The sequence below is a fragment of the Oncorhynchus mykiss genome, chromosome 4, assembly GCF_057628025.1.
Source record: "Oncorhynchus mykiss isolate SJ-2025 chromosome 4, ASM5762802v1, whole genome shotgun sequence".
Classification (NCBI taxonomy): Eukaryota; Metazoa; Chordata; class Actinopteri; order Salmoniformes; family Salmonidae; genus Oncorhynchus; species Oncorhynchus mykiss.
In genome coordinates this window covers 47558950-47575955 of record NC_143025.1, presented here as the reverse complement: position 1 = coordinate 47575955, position 17006 = coordinate 47558950, and the positions used below count along the sequence as shown (strand labels likewise).

The 17006-nt window shown below is 43.1% G+C and overlaps 1 protein-coding gene across 2 annotated transcripts in view; it reads left to right on the top strand.

Annotated features, from left to right (window-relative positions):
- The window catches only part of LOC110521927 (seizure protein 6 homolog), an 84258-nt gene that overhangs the window by 46740 nt on the left and 20512 nt on the right, over positions 1-17006 (top strand). For both annotated transcript variants that reach the window (XM_021599899.3, XM_021599900.3), the window contains exons 9-13: positions 9162-9325; positions 11820-12014; positions 12187-12325; positions 12844-13040; positions 13336-13530. In XM_021599899.3, the coding sequence (XP_021455574.2) occupies positions 9162-9325; positions 11820-12014; positions 12187-12325; positions 12844-13040; positions 13336-13530 (890 nt within the window). The remainder of the gene's footprint in view (positions 1-9161; positions 9326-11819; positions 12015-12186; positions 12326-12843; positions 13041-13335; positions 13531-17006) is intronic.

Genomic DNA, 17006 nt, shown 5'->3' with positions numbered 1-17006 from the left:
CATGTCATCACTTTCAGATACAACATGTGGAACTCTCAAAGAGACCAAAGTGGAGATGGTATAAACTGACTAACATGTTATGCTAATATTGTCCTCATATCAATTTAGTTGGCCAATAACCTTTCCAATGTTTGATGATAACACCTGGGAGCCATTTTCACCCAGGTGAATTCCGTCTTCCACAAAGTAGCCAGGCCTATTCCAGAAGGACATGCCCAAGTCCTTGGTCAGACATATTAACCACTGGTGAAGAGACCGAAGATGGCCAAACACTCACAACGGCGAGATGGAATTGGGCCTGAGACAATTATATGTCCTGCTAATTTCTGAGCATTCTCCAAGAGATGTAAGAAATTGTCTCTTAGCTTTACAGATTTCACACACATAATATCATTAGACCCAATATGGAACACAACAGTTTGAGCAGGAATCTGTTTCTTGATGGTGGGCATGATTTCTAATAAATCCAATATCTTAGCTCCAGGAAAACAAAGTGTATGGTTATTTCAGACTTCCACTCATGCTTCCCATAATAATAGTTGATGGCTGTTGTCCATTTAGAGCCGGAGCCCTCAGGCCAAACCCTAGCCCCATCAGGGGCTTCTCTAACTCGCCCCCCACAAATGATAGGAATAGTACACTACAGTGAAGCAGTAGGACATTCCCCGGCGAGTTATTCCCCGGCGATCCCATGAAAATGTTGGCCGATACCAAAGGAACCTCCGACGCTTCATGAGAAGATGCAGCTGTTATCATTAACTTCTAGTGTAGCAAGTATTTCAAGCTAGAATCCAATACTGGTAACCAGCATATCAAGTCATATCATGCTGGCTTGCAAAGTGATGTTTAATTCACAGTAGAATCCAGCCAGGGTGGGGATATCCAACAATTGGAACTTTTCTTCACCCCCAATCTGCATTCAGAAGGATTGAAAAGAAGATTGAATGAGACTACCTAAACCATCTAAACTTCAGTTATGAGTGCAAGAAGTCAATCTAACATATTGGATTAGTTTAGAAAAAGGTATGTTATTTATCTTTGTGTAAAATAAGATGAATTAATCAAATGCAAAAACAAACAAAACTAAAATGATATTGAAACAAAACCATTTTAAAACTCAACTGCAATAGAGCATGCTGGAAAATATGATAATGATGGGTGTGGTCAGGCCAGTTTGACCAACTTAACCAGGTTGGACCTGCATAGAACAGCATGGACCAGCTTGGTCACCACCATACCACTGTCCAAAACACAGTGAATGTTGGTCACCAGTGTCCAAAACACAGTGAAGGCTGGTCACCAGCTTCACCAGCTAGACCACACAACAAAAATATTTTGAAATGTGGTTGTTCTCTTGTTATGTCAGTCACTGACAGTCACTCAATTAGCAATGTCAGACAACAGTTTTTTGATTGGTAAGTTAGTCTAGCCAGCTATCTAAACATGTCGAATACCGACCAGGCAAGCAGGACACGTGCCCATGGGCCCTGACCTTTGGGGGCCCACATTGATTGTATTAGTCACTCTAATTCAGATATCATATATCATATTAACATGGCATGAGTCATGGAAAAATGTGTAGAATTGCAGAAAATATGCGTTAAAACGGCAACATTTCTCTATGCCCCATGGCAAAATGTGTAGAATTGCCGGAAATGTACATTTTCTATCCGCCATGGGGGCCCTCTTGCTTAGGGCCCCCAAAAAGCTAGGGCCGGCCCTTGCTACTGCTATAATGCATTTAGTTAAGAGAGTTAAGTAGTCTATCTGCACAAATAGATTGATCGCACAAATCAGTTGACTTCATGTGTGGGTATAGCTCTGGGTACGCCACTTTGTTTTGTGGCCCCCACATCAAAGTTGCCCATCGCTGAGTTAGACCAGCTTGACCAGCTAGACCATGCTGGTCAGACCAGCTTGACCAGCCTCTGAACAGTACTGACCAGTTATAGACTTTCATGGACCAGCATAAAACAGCATGGACCAGCTTGAAATGTGTGCTGTTTTTTCTCAGTAGGGATGTTATTTTATACATCGGTGCAAGATGTATAAAATACGTTCAAATACCCTGTGTAAATAAGCTCTATTAGAGTTGCTGTCTCGTGGACAAACTAACTACGTACCATAGAGCTGTCATGATACCACAAGATGAGTGAGATAATGAGCAGCATTAGTTACAGTAGTTTGGACATGTCTGTAACTTGCAAAGAGTGAGGGTGGAGCTCTTCTTTCCAGTTCCAAACCTCATTCTATCTCTTCTCTTAACATGTATGGAACCAGAACTTAATCGAGCATCTGACCAAGACTTTAGTTCTGGGTTAATAACCAAGATTATATTCAAGTTAACACTGCAACTATGAGAATGCCACAGTGTATTTAGTGATCTTTGTTGACTGGTGTTTTGGCTCACTGCCAAAACTGCTTGTTTCTACAGCACCAACTTGCGAGTTGGTCATCTCCCGCTCGTACAGTGTATGTGCAGCCAGGATCTATAGAGAGAGTAAGGCCTCTGCTTTCTCTCTGTTTGCCGTACTGGTGTGTGCTTGTGTGTTTGCCATTTCACTGGCTGTGCTTGTTTCGGGAGGCGGGGTTAGGGCTGTATTTGCGAACCCACTGAAGCTCATAGCAAACTGTTAGTAAATTATTTTCAAGAAGAGAGACACAGAAGCCCAGCTAGCCTGTAGTTTCAAATAGAGGTTGCGAACACATTTTTTCAACGCTGCAGGAGCTGTGTTGGTGGGAGTGTTGCTGCTCTGTCGTCTCTCCGCAGCCAACTAGCTGGTGCCCTGCAGGGATTCCTCCCTGAAGGGGTCTCCACATTCCCTGGATAATGGAGTTAGTAGGATGCTTCAGGATGACTTAGTGGATGTTCCTATTCTTCACCCTACCAAGCAACTATGTAGGCATGTCACTCGCCGTGGAGGTTGAAAGCAGCAGCCTTCTGGCAATAAGGGCCCCCTTGGCTGTGGTAAGCCTGGATCGGATACATACTTCAAACAACTTTGCCGCCCTAGATCCAGAGGTTCCGACACCTTCATCCCTGGGGGCTTCCACTTCGAGATCAGATCTGGAGGTACCTGCGTCTTCGTCCCATGTTCTGTCTCCCTCTCTGGTGGCTTCTACCTCAGGTTCAGATCTTCAGAGCTCCCCCCTTCGTTGGACCATGAGGGTGTCTGGGCGAAAGAAAGTCCAGACCTCCACAGATATTTCACCAGCTGTCATCATCGACAGCTCTATGGTGAGAAACATCTCGGTTCCTGGGGCAAAAACTCTGTGCTATCATGAGTACAGGACATTGCAAGCATGAGCATGAGTACAGGACATTACAAGACTGCTTCCTACCATTCTCCGACAGCTGTCGGGGGCTGACGTTGTCGTAGTCCATGTTGGATCAAATGACACATATTAGGAGGGCTAGCTCGGAACGGCTGAAAATGGATTTTGAAGAACTGATTCTAGCTCTGAAAGATTCCAAAAAGCGGCCAATTATTCCAAGCCCGGTAACACCGCTGGGCCACGGCTGTGAAAGATTCAGGAGGCTACTGGCATTTACACACCTGGCTAAAATACTACTGTAGATCTGTTGCCATAACTTTTATAGATAACTTTGACACCTTTTGGAAACAGAAGATGCTCTACAGGAATGACTCTATCCTAATCATCTTGCCTCCTGGACCCTGTCCAAGCATTTCAAGGCTGCGTTGAGACAATGACGTATCAGTGACCCAAGCCCTGCTCAGATAATCCCTACCATTGTGTCGTTGAGTTGTTGTAGTGATGCTGCAAATGTGCATTGTCCCAGGGGTGTTGGCAGTCATAAGAGAGTAACCTGATTTATGTCCCTCTAACTCCCCTCAATGCCTCTGTCAATCCTATGGCTATGCAGTCCTATGCAGTATTAATGCACCTATGAACCTGAGATATACTGTTAGCACTGAGGAGGTTTGCCCTAGTAGGAAGTCCACAGTACATTATCAGCTCAAACATATCACCGTCATGTCTACCTCTGATAAGTCTCCCAGTAAAGCAATAAAACAATCAAGAATTCAAGAAAAGTGCTAAAAATAGCCCACATTAAACTGGTCCCCGGCTACCTTCAGACTAGTCTTGTGAGGGTTATGGGCATCCTAGAGCATAACAACCGACAGGTACGTGTGTGTTAAAGACTCTCCTTTTCATAGAGAGGTCATATTAGTGTTTGGACGCTACAGACAGATTGGCAGATTGGCTGTACCGACGTCAAACGAGTCCTGTGACGCTTGTAGAGCAAAACTGAGAACAATATCATGTTCATGACAGTCTCATGAGTGTCATCTCTCCATAGATGGGGTTGTTGGCCAAGTAGTTTGGACGCTACATCAATTTTTTACTATGCGAATTAGTATTCCGCTACCCAAGAATAGCAAAGGATCCTTTACTGGCTCAAACAGCCAACCAATCAGCCTGTTAATCACCCTTAGTAAACATTTGGGGAACAAATGCTATTTCACAGTAAACAAATTAACAACAGCATGTTTATAGGGGAGGGGCATTCAATATGTATGGCACTTACACAAATCACTGATGATTGGCTGAGAGAAATTGATAATAAAAAGTTTGTGGGATCTGTTTTGTTATACTTCAGTGCAGCTTTTGATTATCGATCATAATCTGTAGCTGGAAAAGCATATGTGTTATGGCTTTACATCCCCTGCTGTATTGTGGATCGAGTGTTACCTGTCTAACAGAATACAGAGGGTGTTCTTTAATGGAAGCCAATCCAACATAATCCAGTTAGTCAGGCATTCCCCAGGGCAGCGGTCTAGGTTTCAGAATATGTGGCAAGAATTAAGTTAGTCCTAAATATTTCAAAAATGTTAAGCATTGTATTTGGAACACATCATTCACTAAACGCTAAACCTTGTTGAAAAATATTGATGCAACAGTAGCTAAAATGGGGAGAGTCCATAATCTGTCCAAAATAATGCGCTGCTCTGACTTATTAAGAACACTATCAACAAGGCAGGTCCTACAGGCCCTAGTTTTGTTGCACCTGGATTACTGTCCAGTCGTGTAGTCAGGCACCACGGGAATTAGGAAAATTACAATTGGCCCAGAACAGGGCAGCACGGCTGGCCCTTAAATGTACACAGAGAGCTAACATTAATAATATGTCAATCTCTCCTGGTTCAAAGTAGAGGAGAGATTGTCTTCATCACTACTTTGTGAGAGGTATGACATGTGAGAGGTATTGTGAGAGGTATTGACATGTTAAATGCACTGAGCTGTCTTTTCAAACTACTAGCACACAGCTCAGACACCCATGCATATCCCACAAGACATGCCACCAGAGGTCTCTCACAGTCTCACAGGTCTCTCACAGTCCCCAAGTCCAGAACAGCTGCACCATCGAGCGAATGCTGACTGGTTGCATCACTGCCTCGGAGGCCAAGCAGTTGCCATACGATCGCAAGGCACTACAGAGGGTAGTGCGCATGGCCCAGTACATCACTGGGGCCAAGCTTCCTGCTATCCAGGACCTCTATACTTGGCGGTGTCAGAGGAAGGCCATAAAAATTGTCAAAGACTCCAGTCACCCTAATATTGGACTGTTCTCTCTGCTACACAGCATGGCAAGCGGTTCCGGAGCGCCAAGTCTAGGTCCAAGAGGCTTCTAAACAGCTTCTACCCACAACGCATAAGACTCCTGAACATGTAATCAAATGGCTACTCAGACTATTTGCCTTGCCCCTCCCCCTTTACACTGCTGCTACTCTCTGTTATTTTAGTCACCTTAAAAACCTCTTAGCTGTCACAACTTCCACTGAAGTCGGGTCCTCTACTTGTTCGGGCGGTGCTCGGCGGTCGGCGTCGCCGGTCTTCTAGCCATCATCGATCCACTTTTCATTTTCCATGTGTTTTGTCTTCTTTTTCCTGGTTTCAATTCCCTCAATCATTTGTTGTATATGTAACCATCTGTTTCCCCCATGTCTTTGTGTGGGATTGTTTATTGTAAGTGCTTGTGCATGTCTTGTTTGGTGCGCGACGGGTTTTTGTACCCAATTATTATTGTTATTTTTATGCTGTGGGTTTTGCTTTTAAACTGTTCCGGCTATTACCAAGTTCTGCTCTCCTGCGTCTGACTTCCCTGCCACCGATTACATTAGGGCACGGATCCCGCTAGCGGGATCAAATTCGACACATCCGGTGAAATTGCAGAGCGCCAAATTCAAAATATATTTTTTTAATATTAAACATTCATGGAATAGAAGTGTCTTACATCATTCAAAAGCTTAGAATCTTGGTAATCGAACTGCGTTGTCAGATTTCAAAAAGGCTTTATGTCGAAAGCATAGCATTCGATTATCTGAGGACAGTGTCCCACGTCAACATATTTTTCAAACCAGCACAGGCATCACAAAATCACAAATGGCGATAAAATAAATCACTTATCTTTGAAGATCTTCCTCTGTTTGCAATCCCAAGGGTCCCAGCTACACAATGAATGGTTGGTTTGTTCGATAAAGTCCTTCTTTATATCCAATAAAGTCTGTTTAGTTGGCGCCATTGATTTCAGTAATCCACTCGTTCAACATGCATACAAAGGAATCCAAAAAGTTACTGGTAATGTTTGTCCAAACAAGTCAAACAATGTTTCTAATTAATCCTCAGGTACTCTAATATCGAAATAAACAATAATATTTAATACAGAGATTAGTATGTTCAATAGGGAAGATAAATAACTAAGAGCGTGCCACAAGTTTACTTTCCTAATGAGGGACACCTTGGATACACTACAACTACTGGTTCGTTTTTCAAGAAACAAGCCAGAAACCTTGTATAAAGACTGTTGACATCTAGTGGAAGCCATAGGTACTGCAAGAAATTCTGGATGTATTTTCCTATGATATTTGCTTGCCATATCAGTTCTGTTATACTCACAGACATTATTTTAACAGTTTTAGAACCTTCAGGGTGTTTTTTATCCAATTCTACCAGTTATATGCATATCCAAGCTTCTGAGCCTGACAGGCCTGTTTACTTTGGGCAGGTCAGACAGGTGGATATTCAGGAAAATAGACCATGCGCTAACCCTACCTATAAAGTACATATTACCTCAATTACCTCGACTAACCGGTGTCCCCGCACATTGACTCTGTACCGATACCACCAGTATATAGCCTCGCTATTGTTATTTTACTGCTGCTATTAATTATTTGTTACTTTGATTTCTTTTTCTTCTCATTATTTTTTGGGGTGGTGTTCAAAAAATAATAATATACATTTTAAACTGCATTGTTGGTTAGGGCTTGTATAAATAAGCGTTTCAGTCTCGTATTTGAAGCATGTGACAAATACAATTTTATTTGAGACTATGGGATGAGCACAGTACTACATAGAGCCATGACCACATGGAACTCTATTCCACATCAAGTAACTCATGCAAGCAGTAAAATCTGATTTGAAAACAGATAGATATACACCTTATGGAACAGCGGGGACTGTGAAGAGACACTCACACAGGCACAGACACATGCATTCACACACACACATGATAACATACGCACAACACACACATGGATTTTCTGTTGTAGATATGTGGTAGTAGAGTAGCGGCCTTGGCAGCAGCTAATGAGAATCCATAATAAAATCAAATACCATGGTTAAACGTCTTGACGGAATAACCTCTCTCCCTTCACTCTTCTTTTCTCCCTTCTTTCCTTCCTTTCATCTTTCCTTCCTTTCTACCATCCTTCCTTCCTACCTGCTATTCTTCCTCCATCTGCACCCCCTTTCTCCCCACCTGCATACAAAGCTCTCCCCCGCCCTCCATTTGGCAAATCTGACCATAATTCTATCCTCCTGATTCCTGCTTACAAGCGAAAACTAAAGCACCAGTGACTTGCTCAATACGGAAATGGTCAGATGGCGCGAATGCTACACTACAGGACTGTTTTGCTATTACAGACTGGAATATGTTCCGGGATTCATGCAATGGCATTGAGGAGTACACCACCTCAGTCATCGTCCCCACAGTGACTGTACATACATATCCCAACCAGAAGCCAAGGATTACAGGCAACATCCACATTGAGCTAAAGGCTAGAGCTGCCACTTTCAAGGAGCAGGAGACTAATCCAGACACTTATAAGAAATCCCGCTATGCCCTCAGACGAACCATTAAGCAAGCAAAGCGTCAATACAGGATTCAGATTGAATCCTACCACGTGGACTACAGGAAAAAGTGGGCCGAACAGGCCCCATTACCATTGACGTGGCTGTAGTGGAGGGGGTTCGAGAGTTTCAAGTTCCTTGCTGTCCACATCACCAAGGAACTATCATGGTCCAAACATACCAAGACAGTTGTGAAGAGGGCAAGACAACACCTTTCCCCCTCAGGAGACTGAAAAGATTTGGCATGGGTCCCCAGAACCTCAAAAGGTTCAACAGCTGCACCATCAAAATCATCCTGACCGGTTGCATCACCGCCTAGTATGGCAACTGCTTGGCATCTGACCGTAAGGCTCTAAAGAGGGTAATGCAAATGGCCCAGTACATCACTGGGGCCAAGCTTTCTGCCATCCAGGTCCTACATAATAGGCGGTGTCAGAGGAAAGCCCATAAAATTGTCAGAGACTCCAGTCACCCCATTTATAGACTGTTTTCTCTGCTACCGCATGGCAAGCGGCACCGGAGCGCCAAGTCTAGGACCAAGAGTCTCCTCAACAGCTTCTACACCCAAGCCATAAGACTGCTGAACAATTAGTAAAATTGCCACCGGACAATTTACATTGACCCTCCCCCTCCCTTTTGTACACTGCTGCTACTCGCTGTTTATTATCTATGCATAGTCACTTCACCCCCACCTACATGTTCAAATGACCTCAAATAACCTGTACCCCTGCACACTGAATCGGTACCGGTGCCCCCTGTATATAACCTCATTATTGTTATTCTTATTGTGTTACTTTTTTATTATTACTTTTTATTTTAGTCTACTTGGTAAATATTTTCTTAACTCTTCTTGAACAGCACTGTCGGTTACGGGCTTGTAAGTAAGCATTTCTCGGTAAAGTCTACACTTGTTGTATTCTGCGCATGTGACAAATGAAGTTTGATTTGATTTCCGCCTCTCTACTCTTCTTTCTTCCCCTCCATCCTTTATTCTCCCTCTTTGTCAGGCTGATTGTGCGAAGCGGAAACAACTCCATGGCTCCGTTGCTGTTTGACTCAGACCTGGACGATGTTCCAGAGCGTGGTATCGTGAGTGAGGGCTTCATACTCTATCTGGAGCTCACGGCCGACTCCTCTTTCATCCCGCTACTGCTAGCTTTGCGCTATGAAGGTAAGACCTTAAAATGCTCCCAGCATCAGTACACAGTTCTCTTGTCTCTTTCTCACTCTTAATTGTTAATTGACTGTGCAGTACAGTCACTGCTGCTTGCTTTAGTTTAGGGCTGTCCCCGTCAAAATAAAATCTTGGTTGACCGAGAGTCGTCTTGTTCTTAAGACCAATCGATTGGTCGAAACTTTTAAACGTATTTTTCAATATGTGCTTGAATAAAACCAACTACATATGCACTGAGCTTCTCTGATGGTTTAAGCATACTGTTTGAGTCATTTGTGTGTCTTAATTATTTAATCAAAGGTGTTAAAAACATGACAGCAAGTGCCTGTGTGACTGGCGCACATTGTCTCGCTCTCATCGCATGCATATAACCAAGAGGGCCTGACCTATAGCTTATCATAATCACATCAATACATTTGTTATAACAAACTCCAAACACAGTAAGGTTGACAGCAAAATTTATGAGGAAGACGTGAAAAACGCGAAACGGGCGAATGTTTACTGGAAAATGGGTGAGAGCCTGCTACTATGAGACTTGAATTTGACATCACATGCTTCTTGTTTCCATTGATCATCCTTGAGATGTTTCTACAGCTTGATTGGAATCGACCTGAAGTAAATTAAATTGATTGGACATGATTTGGAAAGGCACACACCTGTCTATATAAGGTCTCACAGTTAACAGTGCATGTCAGAGCAAAAACCAAGCCATGAGTCCGAAGGAATTGTCCGTAGAGCTCCGAGACAGGATTGTGTCGAGGCACATATCTGGGGAAGGGTACCAAAACATTTCTGCAGCATTGAAGTTCCCCAAGAACACAGTGGCCTCCATCATTATTAAATGGAAGAAGTTTGGAACCACCAAGACTTTTTCTAGAGCTGGCCACCCAGCCAAACTGAGCAATCAGGGAGAAGGGCCTTGGTCAGGGAGGTAACCAAGTTCCTCTGTGGAGATGGGAGAACCTTCCATCTCTGCAGCACTCCACCAATCAAGTCTTTATTGTAGAGTGATCAGACAGAAGGCACTCCTCAGTAAAAGGCCTGTGTCAGCCTGCTTGGTGTTTGCCAAATGGCACCTAAAGGACTCTCAGACTATGAGAAACAAGCTTAAACTTTTGGGCCTGAAACCTGGCTCAGGGCCTCAGACTGGTGCAAAGGTTTACCTTCCAAGAGGACAACAACCCCAATCCCATGGTGAATCATGGTGGTGGCAGCATCATGCTGTTTTATTGTTTTTCAGCGGCAGGGACTGGGAGACTAGGCAGGGTTGAGGCAAAGATGAGCAGAGCAAAGTACAGAGAGATCCTTGATGAAAACCTGCCCCAGAGTGCTCAGGGCCTCAGACTGGTGCAAAGGTTTACCTTCCAAGAGGACAACAACCCCAATCCCACAGCCAAGACAAGGCAGGAGTGGCTTCGGGACAAGTCTCTGAATGTCCTTGAGAGAGCCCGGACTTGAACCCAATCAAACATCTCTGGAGAGAAAATAGCTGTGTAGCGACGCTCCCCATCCAACCTGACAGCACTTGAGAGGAACTACAGAGAAGAATGGGAGAAACTCCCCAAATACAGGTAATCTTGTAGCATTATACCCAAGAAGACTCAAGGCTGTAATCGCTGCTAAAGGTGCTTCAATAAAGTACTGAGGAAAGGGTCTGAATACTTATGTAAATGTAATATTTCCCTTTTTCTTAAATATACATTTGCACAAAAAAAATGTTTTTGCTTAGTCATTATGGGGTATTGTGTGTAGATTGATGAGGTGGGATAAGGTGCGCAGCACTTCGTTCAATTTATTGAATCAGTCATTGTTTTCTTGCTCAAACCGTGAGCAACACCTGTCAAACTCAGATATTTCTCTCAAAACACAGGGACTGGTATTATCAGAGGACCCTGGAGTTTGCCAAAAAGCAGTTGGTTATTCTGGCTGAAATTACTCTCCTGCCATGTACAAGTTACTGACATGGCAGATTCGGACGGGACAAAAATTACAGATATGGTTTTGTGCTTGTGCACATAATTACATTACCCGACCACCCCCTTCTGAATAGGGCAAGGGCTGTTTCCTCGTCTCTGCTGCTGCTGCCTCTGCCGCATTGTTCTTTTTTCTATTATGCACATATTTTAATACACTAATAACATTAGCTTTATTCTTTTTTACATTATTCTTTTTTACATAATATAACCATAAATACAATTTCAGTATCACATGTCTTAGAGTGATGGACTGTGCCATTGCCGTGGCCTCCGCAATGGATTAGTCCAATGATACAGGCGGGAATCAAACAGGTGTCTTGTGCACCATAAAAAAAGAAATCTCGGTCGACCAACAGTCGATAGACCAAACAATCGACTAGTCGACTAAATGGGGTCAGCCCTACTTTGGTTCATCTTATATTATGCTTTATCCTACTTCTCTCTCTTTCTCTCCTCATATTCACATGTGCACACTATTTTATCTCTCTCTCTCGTTCTCTCTCGCTTTCTCTCAGCCTTTGACGGGGAACACTGTTATGAGCCCTACTTGCCCCATGGGAATTTCAGCAGCAGTGACATCACCTTTCCGTTGGGCACCACAGTCATCTTCTCCTGCTCCCCAGGCTTTGTCATGGAGCAGGGCTCCGGGGTCATTGAGTGTGTAGACCCAAGTGATCCACACTGGAATGAGAGTGAGCCTGTGTGTAAAGGTAATACTATTGAATACTGCCATTTCATTATGATAATGTGTTTGTAAAGCCCCTTTCATTCACTAAACAAAAAAAAAGATAATAATACAGTTAATGTTACAATAACTTTTTCACCCCCCCTTCCCTATCTTGCTTTCTATCTTCCGCCCCTAACTCCCACTCTCTCTCTCAGCTTTGTGTGGGGGAGAGTTGACCGATCCCTCCAGCACTGTTCTGTCCCCTGATTGGCCACAGAGCTACTCCAAGGGGCAGGACTGTGTGTGGCAGATCCATGGTAATGAGGAGAAGCGCATCGAACTGGACATCCAGATGTGAGTTTGGCCTCTCCAACACCCAAAAGGCATTATTTTGGTCTTTGAAGCTGTGGTTGGAGCATTGGGAGAGGGAATTGCCTCTGAAACCTCTGAATTGCCTCTTTTGCCTCTGAAACCTCACTGCATAACATGGGCGCTCCCTTTGCATAGTTGTTTTTTTACCACTACACCGGAGGCATATGATGGAGATAGAACTCAAAATAAGAATGTTTGTGCATGTTTTGAAAGGAATATACTTAAAGCATAAAAAAAAGGTTGAACAATGTGAACCTTGCATTTCGTCGCTTCACTGATGACTGCTTCCGTGGCTGGTGTAGTGAGTCTCATTGATTATAATGGGTGCGCTTCAACTGTGACTGACATACATAAAACAAAATATGTGATGCTTCCAGTGAAGTTTTTATTGTAAGGATTAGAAATGACAATGATTGTGAGAATATTTATTTTATGATTCCATTTGAAGAGACATTGTGAAAGCTGTTTTCCTCTCTTCATGTATTTTGTCTCCCTCAAAGTTTGAATATCCGCCACAATGACGTTCTCACCATATTCGATGGTCACGACCTCATGTCCCATGTGATTGGCCAGTACCTGGGGTCACGAGAGCGTTTCCAGGTCGTGTCAGGTGGTTCTGAGGTCACTATTCAGTTCCAGAGTGACCCTGACGATTCCTCCTTTATTCTAAGCCAGGGGTTCCTTATTCACTACCGTGGTACGTACACATACAGGACTTTTACATACAGGACATTACATTCACATAAAGGACATGATATGCAGAACATTGATTGCCCATACATAACATCACACAAATACAATATTTACATTTTCCTGGTGTGTATTCAGTGAGGCAATATGTTAATAACTTTGTAGACATAATATTAACAGACAAGACGTTTACGTATTCTACCTCAATTGTGTGTTCTACACGATTATTTTTCAATCTGAATGTTCTGAACAATCACTTGGTTTATCCTACATCTAATGACATCAACTTCTTTCACATCCAGAGGTAGAGCCTAACGACACCTGCCCTGCCCTCTCTCAAATCGAATTTGGCTGGATTAGCTCCTCCCACACCTCTCCTGTGAGGGGAAGTGTGTTGACCTATCAGTGTCAGCCGGGGTATGACATCAGTGGCTCTGACATCATCACTTGCCAATGGGATCTTTCCTGGAGCAACAGCCCACCCACCTGCATCAAAGGTGAGCTAAAGTGCGTTCCTGCCCGACGACATTACTGACTCATGCCAGATCATATGTTATAGCAATCTGGTGCCCGACGGCACAGTCAATGTGGTATGCAACAATTGGTTGATGCAACGCAACACCTGAGCAGGGGAACACAACCCGAACTTCCAACATTTTGCTCCGTTGCAGATCACTGACTGAGCATACATCTTAGAGGTTGAGTAAGGCTTAGATTCAATCAGATCTACCGTTAACTGGCGATAGCCGACACCCGCAATAGCTGTTTTGGTGGTGTTGGAGGTGGAACTGCATTGGCGTTTTCAAATTGGTGAGCAGCTGCACTTGATAATTGTCATGAAGTCAGATCTGTCCCACTCGCGTTCGATGTTCAGAAAGAGAAAGTGTAAGCTACATAGAAATAAAGACACTCAAATTAAACAAAATCATAAGAATGTTATATATTATTCCAGTGTTCGAACTTGTAAGCAAGGCTATATGGGATTACTCTTAATGCGACTCTGAGCAGCCAATGGCAATGTCTGCGTTAGGTATACGGCCAGGAGACGTTTGTAGATTTGACAGCTCTAACACAGTTCCACCTCCGACGCCGCCCAAACAACCACTTTGCAGATGGTAGCTAAATTGAATAGAGCCTTAGGTCCTTTCAGACACTGAAAGTGAAGATTGCAGAAATAGGTTGCTGGTAAACATTCTGATCATGTTTCCAATTAAAAGTCCCAATATGACATATCACTTTACATTTGTATTTTGGGAGAAATTTACATTTATCCGAATTTGACATGTCATGTTGGAAAAGTGATGTCAAGAGAATAACACACGAGTAAATACACAGCAGGAGTGAGCCACTGTCCACATAAGACGGTAAAGACCCACATCATACCGAGTCCTCATTGGCACTGAATAAACCAACTTATCATCTGACCATATCCTGTGATTTCTTTATTCTGTATCAGCAAAAAATGTATCACTTATACGGTGTGTAGGCTTTTAGCATAGTCCTGCTAACCACTAGCAGCCTTGAAACACATCACTTATTAGCAGTTCAGCACATCTGCATTTCTCGTTCTGTTGCACAAAATCAAGACTTTTACCATCATAGTAGACATTGAACATCGATAACAAAAAAACTCTGTTGTTGGGCAATAGTATAGTGGTTCTTCCTTTAAAAGTTGCGTCATACTACAGCACAGCTTGCAGAGTGCTGCATAAATGTAAGGCACATTAGAGTGCATGAAGTCATATTATTTTACTGTCAGCCATTGTTGTCATTAATGCTACTTTGACCACCAGAGGGCATCTTTGAGAAGTGAAGTTATTGAAATGACATGGGGCTCTAGGCCTAAATCCTGTTTACTGTGGCTGTTTTAGCTTAACTTATTTATTGGCATAATGGCCTACTTCAATATACAGTATATCAATCATTCAATCATTCATTCATTTGTGCATGTCATCACACAACATGCAAGTCATCCAAGTCTTAAAATACAGTCAAGCATTTTAGTTATAAAACCAAATAATTAAACAATAAATGAACAGCATTTGACTGTTTTTTATTATTTTTATTTTATTTATTTCACCTTTATTTAACCAGGTAGGCTAGTTGAGAACAGGTTCTCATTTACAACTGCGACCTGGCCAAGATAAGGCATAGCAGTGTGAACAGACAACACAGAGTTACGCATGGAGTAAACAATAAACAAGCCAATAATACAGTAGGAAAAAACATAGTCTATATACATTGTGTGCAAACGGCATGAGGAGGTAGGCGAATAATTACAATTTAGCAGATTAACACTGGAGTGATAAATGGTCAGATGGTCATGTGCAGGTAGAGATACTGGTGTGCAAAAGAGCAGAAAAGTAAATAAATATAAACAGTATGGGGATGAGGTAGGTAAATTGGGTGGGCTATTTACCGATGGACTATGTACAGCTGCAGCGATCGGTTAGCTGCTCAGATAGCAGATGTTTAAAGTTGGTGAGGGAGATAAAAGTCTCCAACTTCAACGATCGGTGCTAAAGTAGTTGACCACACACAGATAGGATATTACTTCAAATCCTATTATAACAATTGGATGACTTTGGGTGTTTCAGTAAGCAACAATTTGTTGCCTTCATTAGCCTACTTTATTCCAATATTTATGTCATTCAGGGATATTTATTCCCATAGTAATTCGTTATGGATCAATACAGATGTGGTTAGAAAACAGTGCATTTGGTTGGCTATGCAAAGAGATGGAAGAAGTGATATGCCTCGCAAACATCCATTAATACCGTTAAAGTCTCAATGAATAAAACGCAACATGTCGGCTAACACGAAACCCAAACCGGCTGCGCGCGTGCACTATTGTGCATGAATTTATTTTGCCTCCCCCACAACAAACGCGATCACAACACGCAGGTTAAAATATCAAAACAAACTCTGAACCAATGCCATTAATTTGGGGACAGGTCGACAACAATTAAACACGTATGGCAATTTAGCTAGTTAGCTTGCACTTGCTAGCTAACGTTAATTAGCTAGCCGAATCGTTTCTAGTCATCGCTCCTCCTTCCAGGCTTTTTCATCTTTGAACTTATATGGTGATTGGCATCTAACTTACACGTTTACCACGACCGGCAAAACATTTTGTCTTTCAATCACTCACGTGGGTATAACCAATGAGGAGATGGCACGTGGGTACCTGCTTCTATAAACCAATGAGGAGATGGGAGAGGCAGGACTTTCAGCGTGATCTGCGTCAGAAATAGGAATGACTTATATTTTAGCCCTTGGCAACGCAGACACTCATTGGCGCACGCGAGCAGTGTGTGTGCAGTAATTGAATAACATGGATTTCTAAATGTATTTTGCGGTGCTCACGCACGCGACGTGTCCGGTCTGGTCAGCATGTTAAGCGATTGAATTCACGAATGCATTTGACTTTTTTAAATAGTGGCTGTACTTGTCACACCCTGATCTGTTGCAATTGTCTTTGTGCTTGTCTCTACCCCCCTCCAGGTGTTGCCCATCTTCCCCATTATCCCTAGTGCATTTATACCTGTGTCCTCTGTTTGCCTGTTGCCAGTTCATTTTGTTCGTCAAGCCTACCAGCGGTTTTCCCCTTGCTCCTGTGTGTTTCTAGTTCCTGTTTTCTAGTTTTCCCGGTTTTTACCATTCTGCAAGCCCCGACCCTGAGCCTGCCTGCAGTTCTGTACCTTTTGGCCTCTTATCTGGATTTACTGACCTTTGCCTGCCCTTGATCTGTCGTTTTGTGTGCCCCCTGTTCTAGTAATAAACTTTTGTTACTTCAACACTGTCTGCATCTGGGACTTCCCTAAATCGTGATAATACAAACTGGCTATGACTGATCCAGCAGACTCAGACCCGCTCCCCAATGCTGTCTCCCTGCTAGAAGCCACCACTGGAAGACACGAAGAGTTACTTCAATGTCTTATGGAGGGACTCCATACCCTGGCAGAGCGCCATG